Genomic DNA, 12,151 nt, shown 5'->3' with positions numbered 1-12,151 from the left:
GCTTTTCTTGGCAATAAACAGACTTGACCTGGTCTGTCTGTGATTGAAAGACCTTCTAACTCAACACAAGCTGAATAAAAGCCATCTACATTCATAAGCAGTATGTGGTAACTGCCTGATTTCATGAAATATGTCTGCACAATTAAAAACATGTTTATTATTATCGCATTATTACCCCTGGTAAAAGCTTCATTAAAGAATTTTTAAATGTTTTCATTTACTTTTAGACCAGGTAGGCTCTGGACCCCCCGCGACCCTAAATTGGATAAGCGGTACAGATAATGGATGGATTTACTTTTAGACATGTACTGTTGGACTGTCCTCTCACAGTGGAAGGATAGATAAAACATTCTGATTTTTTTTTTTCCAACCTGAAGAAAATGTGGAGGTTCGGTTGTGTAAAAAAAAAAAGTCTGGGTTCTACCACTTTTCTGGATTCCCATTTGTTTATATCTTTTAGCATTGTTATGAAAAAGTGTTACCAAAAACAACTAGATCTCATGAAATCCAGTTTAGTTTTAACATTAGGGGCAATAATCTGAAGTTATTTTAATAACAATTTTTCTTTCATAAAAATAAACACTGACCAAAAGCTTTTCACAAAAGGTTTTTTTTTTTTTACTGAGAACGAGTACTCTTTCCAGAAGATATGTGGAACAGCATTTCTTTTTACATAATCAAAAACAAAAGTTATTTTACATGGTGGCACATTTCTTGAAATGTCATATATACAGACACTCACTAAGTCAACAGGATTTGTTTTCCTGTTTAGAGTGAAAAAAAAAAAAAAAAAAGTATTTCTTTTTTTATATAGTTCCAGGCTACTTCAGTCAGGTAGAGAAGGATCCACCAAAGACAAAGCACTCCATTTTACCCAGGAATGATTTCTGCCTTTTTTGTGTACACAAAATCATCCAGTATGCATTAACATATTCATACAAAAAGAAAGAAAATAGATGTTGGACCACGCTACATCGTGTTTCACCTTCTGTCTTCCAAATCAGTTGGACTAATGTATCACCAGGTCTTCTACAATACACAAAGTGCATTTGCCATGATGGGTTTGTTTATACCACAAGCAAATGCCTTTCACCAACTAGAAAAACCTAACACTACCATGTGATCATACTGTCAAAGGGCGTTTTAAAAAATGCCAGGGAACTCTTTCCAATATGATGCTGAAGTGCAAGACTGGCAAAACTGTAGGTTAAACATTGACAACTGAGCCACTGTATGAATAAGAAACCTGTAATCAGTCCCTCCTCAACACCGCTATCAGTATCTGGAATATGGTACAATATTAAGCAGAAATCAACAAACTGTGGGAGAACCTTAAGACTAATGGTGGAAATGTTTGGTGAAATACTTTACAGAAACTATGTGGGGTGGTTCAGAAATATACACTCACCCAGCAATGAGTTTGCTTCCCATAGAATTTCTGAATTGCTTCTCTTCCTGACCAAAGAGAATATTTCAAGCCCAAACTGACCAAAAGCAGGGAGTTCTCTCAAGACAGCACTGTTGACAATTGACCACTTAAACTCAAATTGTACAAAAAAATATAAAATGAAAACATTCATAAAAATAATAAAAGTATTTGATAAGGTGTCTGTCAGCATATGCACATGTCCATGTAAAGAAAATTTAGAAGAGTAGGGCTCCCATGCTTCCAACTTCGCTCTGTTCCTTAACAAAGATTTCAAAGTACTGGTAGATGATGGTGACTGCCAATAAGATTCCTGTTCCTGAGCCAATTGCTCCCAGGAAATCAGCCATAACTGACAGACCACCGATGCACAGTCCACCAAATGCAGCTGCTGTGGGGATGTACCTACACAGAAAATGATGCACATGATTTAGAGGGGTGTTCGAAAAGATTTTACATAAAGATGTGTGAATGAGTGAGTGCAGAGACAAACCTGTTGAGTTCATGCACCATTGATGTCTCTCTGTGTCCTCTCATCACCATCTGCTGTTCCTTCAGCTGCTTGGCCACCTAAAAGAAAAACATGTGAACTTACTTCATATGCACATAATGCTGATGCAGTTCACGATCACATAGAGTAAATGCTTTTTACATTTACAGAGAATACATACATCTTTGGCAGATGATCCAGATACTTCAATCCATGTCTTAGAGAAGAAGGCACAGGATCCCAGCATGAATACAATGTAGATGAGAGCATGAACCGGGTCATCCAGCACTGAACCAAATGATTCTGGGGGCGAAAGGTAGTAACACAGTCCTCCGATAGGGTAGGCGCGAGCTGGGCCACCAGATGTTGTATCCTGCAGACAACAGAAAAGCAAGAATATTTTAGAACAATAGAACAAAAAAAATATATAACGAAGACTATATTTACTTTCCTTCCAGAATATATGTCGTTTTTGTAAGTACAATATTTTAGGCTGAGTTTATCCAAAATTAAACAATCAATTTTTAGCAATATTTTACTCTTATTTGGATATGTATGTTTGTCTGGAAACACAGATTTTCTTAAGCTTGCTGATTTCTACATTTTAAGAGTTGTCTGATTTCTGGCTTCAATTCCATTCAAAACTCATCAGATTGATGCAAAGAAGCAGCTCAGCAATTCAGCACATTGTAAAAACTGAAATGCCAAAAATAATAAAATATACCAAATATTTAAGCACCTTAATACATCCAGTTCTATCCACAGATTCTAAGTTTTATTATTGCAAAATATATTTCTTCTTGAAAACAATAGAACACAATGTGTAAAATCTAACCAGTTTTTGTCCCTGTTAATTACTTACAGACCAGGTTCCCAGCAGGTTCACCAGGAAGTTTCCACTGAAACGTGTGGAGAGCATCTGGGAGATAATGTAGAGGTTTGACACCAGCGCAGACTGCAGGATGATGGGGATGTTGGAAGTGTAGAAGAGTTTGATGGGATAGGTGTTGTACTGACCACGGTAACGTGCAGACTTAATGGGCAAATCAACTCTGAATCCCTGAGATGAAACGAAGCAGGAAAAACAAGCCAATTTATTTCACCAGGCTGTAAATAAAGTCACTGTCTATTTCACTCAATGTATTCCTATTTATTTCACCCATTTATACAACATTTACTCTGGTGTTTTTGTTTATTAAGGATGTAGCTTTATGTCTCATCACTTTGTTTACTAGGTTCTTAAAACTCACCTGGAAGTATATGACCACAGCAAACACAAAGACTGTAGCTATGAGGTTCATGAGGTTGGGTAGGTTCTGCCTGTAGAAAGCCTCTCTCAGAGCTCGTACTTTGTCAGTCCTTGTGGCCAACAAGTGGAACAAAGCAATGATTGCTCCCTCAAATTCAGTTCCTGTGAACAGAAACAAGCTTAACAAAAGTCCTCCAATTATGTGCATATTCATGTACTGCAACAGATTTACTACACCTTAATATATGCCCATTAAACACAACATTTCACACATGAAATAAGCATGATATTTAAAGATGGGAAAACATTAATGAGGTAAGAAAGTAAGCAGCTACATTTTCTACAAAGAAATAAATAAATAAGAGCTTTTTTAAATTTAGTAAATATATCAAATAAATACAGTGGAACCTCTACCTACGAACTTCATCGATTCCGTGACCCGTAAGTGGAAAAGTTCATTTTTCGAGTCAATTTTCCCCATTTAAAATAATGGAAAAGCAATTAATGCGTTCCAGCCCCCACCCCGAAAGTCACCCTTTTTGCACTGATACATGTTTAAAAAACTCTCAATTTAGTAAAAAAAAAATAATAAAAATAAAAAAATACATGTAGCATTACTAAAAAATAAAAAATAAATACAGTGGTAACAGTAATAAAAAAGAAATAAAAACAAGTTTTAAGGGGTTATACATCGCTACCTTGAAGGCGTGCCGACTGGCTGGAGGAGTAACACAGGCACTGGCTATATGACGGGAGGTGGGGGTTGGTGGAATAACAGAGTATGCGGGTGAATGTGGGGAGATGAAGCATAGATACGGCTTAACTTAGCGCAAATTTCGATGTCTGCTATTTACACTAATACTAAATTGCTGAAACTACAATTTGCTAATCTTAAAAGCTCACTCAAGTCTGGGCGCGCTGGGAGACTCGCCTAATGGGGTCAGTGGACATTTCCAGCCACCAGCTCGGCAGAGGCTCGGGTTCGTTTCTAGAGTTGTGGTTCATTGGTGGAGGCATAAAATATTCAAATGCCCAGTTTGTATCTTGGAACGTTCGTTAGTATAGGTTCCACTGTATATTCCAGAAAGATTTAATAGGTAATTTGGGAGAAAACGTTATCTTAATATTTGTATACAATGCTATATTTCTTGGGTAAACAAAGTAAGGCCACACTGCATGTTGAAGTTGTACCTCTGCCTGTGTTCACAGTAGTTGGGCTGAAGGCTTTCCATACGATGGTCTCGCAGATGTTAGTGGCAATGAAGAGAGAAATGCCTGAACCCAATCCATAGCCCTTCTGGAGCAGCTCATCCAGCAGCAGCACGATTAGACCAGCCACAAACAACTGTAAGATAAAAACATAGCTACAGTCACATATTCTGATTATTTATATTATTTATGCTTCAAGGCAGTAGGACATTAATAAAACACTGAACCCATTTAATAATTAAGACAAAAGGGTGGAAAGATTATAGTAACAATACATCAAGTCACTCGTGTTTATGTACCTGAATGATGATGAGGAGACAGATACCAGCACCCATCTCTGACGGGTCTCCATACATGCCTGTCATTACATACACGATAGCCTGGCCAATGGTGATGATCATTCCAAACACTGGAAACAAAAGCATAACACTGAATTTGCAATTGTCCCCAAATTATGTGGCCATACTCCATTTCCAGTGCCTCCGGTCTACATTCATTGGGGTGGAATACTAAGCAATGTAAAAAAAACATCATGAGCAATCTACAATGAGTTCATTCACAAACATTTTCCAACAGAATTCTGAGTAACCGTCATATCTGAATTACTCAGGATATTAGGATTTAGGATACATAGCCTCCTCTTCTGACTATGACCACATTTACACATACTGGGGTAAAAAAGAAAACGGGGAAAAAACCCACACACTTACATTTCTGAGCTCCGTTGAACAGTGCTCTGTCTTTTGGTGTGTCTCCAACCTCAATGATTTTAGCTCCAGCCAGCAGCTGCATGATGAGACCAGAGGTCACGATGGGAGAGATACCCAACTCCATCAGAGTACCTGTTGCAGATAAGCTGTTAAAACTACTGCATCCACAGTCACTGATAAAATCCATGACAGGGTGAAATTCACAAACACATTCACAGAATAAATTAGGCAGAATGTCTCAGATTGGACCCGTTTAATATTACTTTAACACAGGGTAAACTCTTTGGGAAATATCATCATAAACAGGAAGCACATTTTAAAATGTTTTAAAACATCTAGATGCTAAACAGACTTTGACGTGAAATGAAATGTTGGAAACTGACATTTGAAAATCTACAAAACCTACATTATTAGTATGGCAAAGTGGAGCAATTTTTAATAAAAACAACTGACCCCTGTTGGAGGCCATAATGACTCTCATCCAGTAGAACGGATCAGCTGAGTCTGAAGACATGATCCCAAAAAGAGGAATCTGGGGGGAGAATTGGGGGGGGGGGGGTCAAAGAAAGAGAGATATTAAAACAATACATAGGTTTCAGCTGTGTATTTATCTTAGATGAACCTTAACATGTTTGACCCATACCTGACAGCAAACAAGAAAGATGAACAAAGTAATGGCTGTCCATAGCACCTTTTCCCTGAACTGGATCTGAAAGCATATTCCCAGAACAAGGAAGAATTTTAAAATACAGATGATATAGAGCATTTTCAGATTTTAAATAATAATGCAGTGAAGAAAAAGACACACACACACACCTTTCTTTCTGGTTTCTGGATTTCTGGTAAAACCGCACAGAACGGTTTTATTACTTCCAAAAACTTTACTGAAATCAGAGAAACAAGACTGGTTAGAAAAAATTAATCATCATAATTAACAGAATCCTTTTGTCAACTAATGGAAGGGGTCACCATCATAAATCCACTGGTAGAAAACTGGGACTGACTACTTAAACAAATTGAATTTTAACAATGTGCCTCTGTGACTGGGAAGAAACCTGCAGCCCGAGTGGCTGTGTGTTGATAAACCTGGAGACCAATCTATGCAACTTCATGAAAAGACAAATATGTGCCATTCAAAGTCAGATTTAATGACAATCTGCATTCATGAAAAACGTATTAAGCTAGAATCATTTACAGCAGTGGTCACAGGAACTAGACACATGACGCAATGACTGCCTGTAAAAGCAACTTTGTGAGGTAATTACATGCAACTGTTTTTCAATATGCTATATAACACACTTTAATAACAAGGCTTTGACATGTGTATCTTTTATTTGTGACACAGAGACACTTCACTTGCTTCACTGTTTTATATGCCAATATTTTACAATTAATATGAAATCTCGTGTGCCAAGTAGATGGTTTAGAGCTTATTTAGATGCAAATTAAATTAGTTAGTTTAAGGGTTATATTTGTGCTGTAAACACTGGAACACCCTAGTTACATTCAACAATAACAAAGATATTTCCTAAAAGTAATTTCTGTTCAGTGCACACATTCACACTGAGATACACCGGAAAATTATTCTTATTTTTTTTTTAATCAATGGACTTTCCTATTAAGGAGTTTCCTTCAACTCCTTAAAAACAACATCTTGTATTCTGCTCTTTACTTAAACTAGGAAAAACTCCGTTCTTGTACATTCTTGCGCATGTGTACTCGTTTTCTTTATCTGTGTAATAGGAGAATACATTAAATGGAAACTGGGCATGGAAATGTTTAGGAGCTAAAGCCTCGTCATCAGAAAAGGGGAGTCTCCTAGCTTAGCATTAGCCACGGTCTTTCTGTTTGTATGAACAACTCTCCATTAAGTTCAGTTTCACCTACTTAAACACTGCACATTATTATACCTAAACTAGTCTTTCTGCAGAATAACATAAGTTAATCATATCCAGTCTAGCAGAATCAGGCGCTAATGTTAGGTGGCTAACGCCAGTGCTCCGGTCTAATCTGACCTTCTCTTTAGCCTCACCAATGACAGATATCAGCTATTTATCTTTTCTTCCTTGAACACTGTTATTCACAACATTCAGCATATTAAAATGCAAATATTAATCGTTTCAATTACATTTACAGTGAACACATTACATACAGTGAATGAGCATTATCGCTAGGTAAATTCTACACACAGAGCCTGTTAGCTTGGATTACCAAGTAAGGTTAGCTCGTTAGCCAACATTAAAAAGTATAATTAATCTAGAAAAGATCACATAAACTGCAAATAAACCGCCTTAAAATAAACACAGACTAACGTTACTAAGACATAACCAACTTATCATGTGACAGATTTAAAAATCCCGTCGTCTCTAATAACAAGCTAACGGCTAACATTCAATCAATGAAGCTCAGCTCGCCAGCTAACAGTAGCTTGGTGAACTGTCGGACAAATCCGAAAAATACCCGGCTACTCTAACATTATATTATGCCTCGGTGTCGCTACTCACTGCCCATGGTGCCGTTTCCCGCTAAAGTCTCAGAGAGTGATCACGCTCCCGGTGTGGAGCCGCCGCCGCCGACTTCTTTTCACAGCACCGCGCTGAAAGAGAAAGAGAGAGAAGAAGGGAGAGAGAGAGACACAGAGAAGCACTGGGAGAGAGAGAGCGACAGAGAAGGGAAACGCCGCCGAGACTTTAGAGACACGTCAACACTACACTGAACCTCAAACACGTCACACGGGCTTCACAACCAGTGAATCTGGGAGTCGGTTCACTCTCATACACAGATTTGGTTCACATGAAGCTTTAATACAGATAAACAAAACACACATAGTAGTAAAGGGTCGTCAGCTCTCACGGTTTTGGATGTCACACTGTGCACAGAAATCCCAAGCCATCGAATGCCCTGTTGCGAGACTGATATGTTATTTTATGTTTTGTTATGGCTTTCTTTTCTATTTGTTATTTGTCTCCATTCTTAATGCCACTTTCTTTTGTATAGTTTTTAGAAGGCTATGCCTTTGCCAGACTGCAACTGTAAAAATCTGTTCTTAAGAAGGACTTAAAAATGGCCAACCGATTTTACAGGCTCAGGACAAACTTGCAAGAACATGTTTGCACAATATTTTACGTAACGTCAGAGACATTGCCTTCGCAGTTTCAAAGGCAAGACGTCCTGTTGTTTACAGTGAAACATTTCTGTGTTGATTAATGGGTGACTGATCTGTCAGTCTGCTGGCAGACGCGATGCCATTGGTGCATCCATTCTCCATTCACACAGAGGGCGTTTCCCATAAATAGATTAAAAAATTTAAAATAAGAAGTGCAAAATATATTGCATACAAACAAGTACACTGCTCTACACAAATGTTTGGACATCCCTGGATAAAAACATACATTTCAACAGTATGCAGGGAGCACTGAAATACACAGTAATTGTATATGTGCAGTGTTTAATATGTAAAGAAAAAACACTGAACCAGTGCTAAAGCTATAAGATAGGATAAGATAACACTTGTACAACAGTGCTATGAACTGTAATATATTAAATATGAGGAGGGTCTATATACATTTGAGACATAGTGGCATAATGGTTCTGTGTATGACACTATGGCACAATTTATATTTGTTTAATAATTTTTCTGTGTTTTAAACACATCAAATAAGGCAACATTCATTCATTCATTATCTTTAACCGCTTATCCAGTTCAGGGTCGCGGTGTGTCCAGAGCCTACCTGGACTCATTGGGCGCAAGGCAGAAACACACCCTGGAAGGAGCTAAGGCAACATTGTTTTTTTTTTTATTTACTAACTGCTACCCGTGTTGTTCAAACACACACAGAGATAAACTCATACACCAATGTACTTTTAAAAAGAAAAAGAATAATCCAAAAATGAAATGAACAGATATTTACTGTGAATAGATCCAAGAGAACTACCCCCAAAAAAGTACATCTTCTGTTTAAGTTTTTAGATATGAAATCAGCTACATAATTCAAATAATAATTTGATGTCTAATAACCCTGTTTGTTTGTTTTGATTCTTCACATGTTCTTTAGTTTAAGGTTATGCTAAAATAGTTACTGATGGACTAACTGAATGATTTATTGTTTGCTTGATTGTTGCCTTTGGCAGTTACAGCCCATTAAATTCTGACATGAGGTAAAATGATCAAAGTCTAATAGAGACTGCAGGCTGCTGATCAAGTCTGGTCTGTTAAACTATAACAGGGTGTGTTTGGTTTTTACCAGTGGGTGTCATCCAAAGACTTTAAAAGTCCAGAGCTGAGTTAATAGCTGGAGGGCCCTGATGGACTTCAGCTGTGACCAATAGAATGCACCACAGCAGACCAGGTCTACTTTCTAAAGACAACTGCTGGCAGGTCACCTTAGGATAATTATGATTAAGCAGATGGTTGAACAGCAGTTTTGCAATTGAGGGCCTCCAAGCTGCAAACAGGTCTCTCAAAACATTAGCCTCCTTACCGTGTAGACGCACTGTCCATTTTATCAGCTTCACTTATTTTATAGGTGCACTTTGTAATTGCACAGTCACAGACTGTGGTTCATCTGTTGCTCTGCATACTACAAACCCCATTTCTGGAAAAGTGGGGATACTTACATAAAGTAAAATAAAAGCACTTGTAATATTTTTATACACTTTAACATTATTTTACAGGGCAGCACAGTGACATGTGTTGGTTCGAGTCCTGCTCCGGGTGACTGTCTGTGATTAGTATGGCGTGCTCTCCCCGTATCTGCATGGTTTTCCTCTGGGTGCTCCACTTTCCCCCACAGACCAAAAAAAAAACAATAATAAAAAAAAACACACGTTGGTAGGTGGATTGGCTGCTCAAAAAAGTGTATTCTTGGCTTGCACCCAATGATTATGGGTAGGCTCCGGGCCCACCGTGACCCTGACCTGGATAAGCGGTTACAGATAATGAATGAAATTATTTAACAGATAAAAGGACAAAGAAACAATGTTCAGTGTTTTCAATGATGAATTTACAGCGGGTACGGAAAGTATTCAGACCCCTTTAAATTTGTCACTTTTTGTTTCATTGCAATCATTTGCTAAAATCAAAAAAGTTCATTTTATTTCTCATTAATGTACACTCACTACCACATCTTGACAGAAAAAAAAAACAAATGTAGAAATTTTTGCAAATTTATTAAAAAAGAAAAACTGAAATTTCACATGATCATAAGTATTCAGACCTTTGCGCTGACACTCATATTTAACCCACATGCTGTCTATTTCTTCTGATCCTCCTTGAGATGATTCTATTCCTTCATTGGAGTCCAGCTATGTTTAATTAAACTGATTGGACTCAGGATTATGAAAGGCACACACCTGTCTATATAAGACCTCAAAGCTCACAGTACATGTCAGAGCAAATGAGGATCATGAGGTCAAAGGACCTGCCCAAAGAGCTCAGAGACAGAATTGTGGCAAGGCACGGATCTGGCCAAAGTTGCAAAAGAATTTCTGCAGCACTCAAGGTTCTTAAGGGCACAGTGACCTCCATAATCCTAAAATGGAGGAAGTTTGTGTGACCAGAACTCTTCCTAGACCTGACTGTCCAGCCAAACTGGACAATCGTGGGAGAAGAGTCTTGGTGAGAGAGGTAAAGAAGAACCCAGAGATCACTGTGGCTGAGCTCCGAAGATGCAGTAGGGAGATGGGAGAAAGTTCCACACAGTCAACTATCACTGCAGCCCTCCACCAGTCGGGGCTTTATGGCAGAGTGGCAAGACATATGAATAAGATTCTGAAACAGAAAAAAGATTCTCTGGTCTGATGAGATGAAGATTGAACTTCTTGGTGTTAATTCTAAGCCTTACGTGTGAAGAAAACCAGGCACTGCTCATCACCTGCTCAATACAATCCCAACAATGAAACATCGTGGTGGCAGCATCATGCTATGGGGTGTTTTTCAGATGCAGGGACAGGAAAACTGGTTGCAACTGAAGGAACGATAAATGCGGCCAAGTACAGAGATATCCTGGACGAAAACCTCTTCCAGATTCCTCTGGACCTCAGACTGGGCCGAAGGTTCACCTTCCAACAAGACAATGGCTTCGAAACAACTCTGTGACTGTTGACTGGCCCAGCCAGAGCCCTGACCTAAACCCAATTGAGCATCTCTGGAGAGACTTGAAAATGGCTGTCCACCAACATTCACCCTCCAACCTGACAGAACTGGAGCAGATCTACAAGGAAGAATGGCAGAGAAGGAAGAATTCCCAAGAAGACTCATGGCTGTACTAGCTCAAAAGGGTGCTTCTACTCAATACTGAGCAAAGGGTCTGAATACTTATGATCATGTCAAATTTCAGTTTTCTTTTTTAATAAATTTGCAAAAATTTCTACGTTTCTGTTTTTTTTTCTGTCAAGATGGGTTAGTGAGTGTACATTAATGAAAAATGAAACTTTTTTTTATTTTAGCAAATGGCTGCAATGAAACAGAGTGAAAAATTTCAAGGGGTCTGAATACTTTCTGTACCTACTGTAATTCTATTTGTTAAATACAAACAAATTTATAAACTGATGCATGCAACACACTCTAAACTGGGTCAGATCACCTTTTGTTTTAAATGTACTTTTTAATTCTTTGAAAATGGAAGGTACTAACTTTTTTTCTATTTCTGCAAGTGAAATATTTACATATTTTTTCTCAGCACTCTGTGGTTGCTGTCGTCTGATCCCCCTTTTCATCATGTGCCATATATATGCACACTATGTCTATAAAGCCACTCTGTTGTAACTTATGCGGAATGAGACCTGGCCTTGTCCTGCTGAAACAGAGATGGAGTTCCAGAGAAATTCATCTTGATGGCAGCATATATTTCTCCAAAATACCAGAATAAACCTCTGCATGATTGGTGCCCTTACATATATCAGATCAACAATGCCATGTGCACTGATGCACGCCCATGCCATCACAACTGCTGGTAAAAGTCTGTATGGTTTTCTTCATATTTTAAAGGTAGAATCTGGAATTCATTTTTGTCAAAAGCAACCTAAAACAAGGACTTATCAGACCACAGAACACGTTTTCATCTTAA

At 38.2% G+C, this 12,151-nt stretch overlaps 1 protein-coding gene across 1 annotated transcript; it reads right to left on the bottom strand.

Moving 5' to 3' along the window:
* Positions 1–577: 577 nt before the first annotated feature.
* On the bottom strand, positions 578–7,806 carry sec61a1a (SEC61 translocon subunit alpha 1a). The gene is made up of 12 exons (XM_066665086.1): positions 7,589–7,806; positions 5,901–5,968; positions 5,728–5,793; positions 5,538–5,616; positions 5,085–5,216; positions 4,674–4,783; positions 4,357–4,510; positions 3,167–3,327; positions 2,779–2,976; positions 2,098–2,289; positions 1,920–1,996; positions 578–1,831 (listed from the first exon to the last, which is right to left on the bottom strand). The coding sequence occupies exons 1-12, from the start codon at positions 7,593–7,595 to the stop codon at positions 1,645–1,647; spliced, it is 1,431 nt and encodes a 476-aa protein (XP_066521183.1). The 5' UTR covers positions 7,596–7,806; the 3' UTR covers positions 578–1,644.
* Positions 7,807–12,151: the final 4,345 nt, after the last annotated feature.

This window comes from Hoplias malabaricus, chromosome 3 (genome assembly GCF_029633855.1).
Source record: "Hoplias malabaricus isolate fHopMal1 chromosome 3, fHopMal1.hap1, whole genome shotgun sequence".
NCBI lineage: Eukaryota > Metazoa > Chordata > Actinopteri > Characiformes > Erythrinidae > Hoplias > Hoplias malabaricus.
The sequence above is the reverse complement of the archived record's forward strand: the minus strand, read 5'-3'. Positions and strand labels throughout refer to the sequence as shown.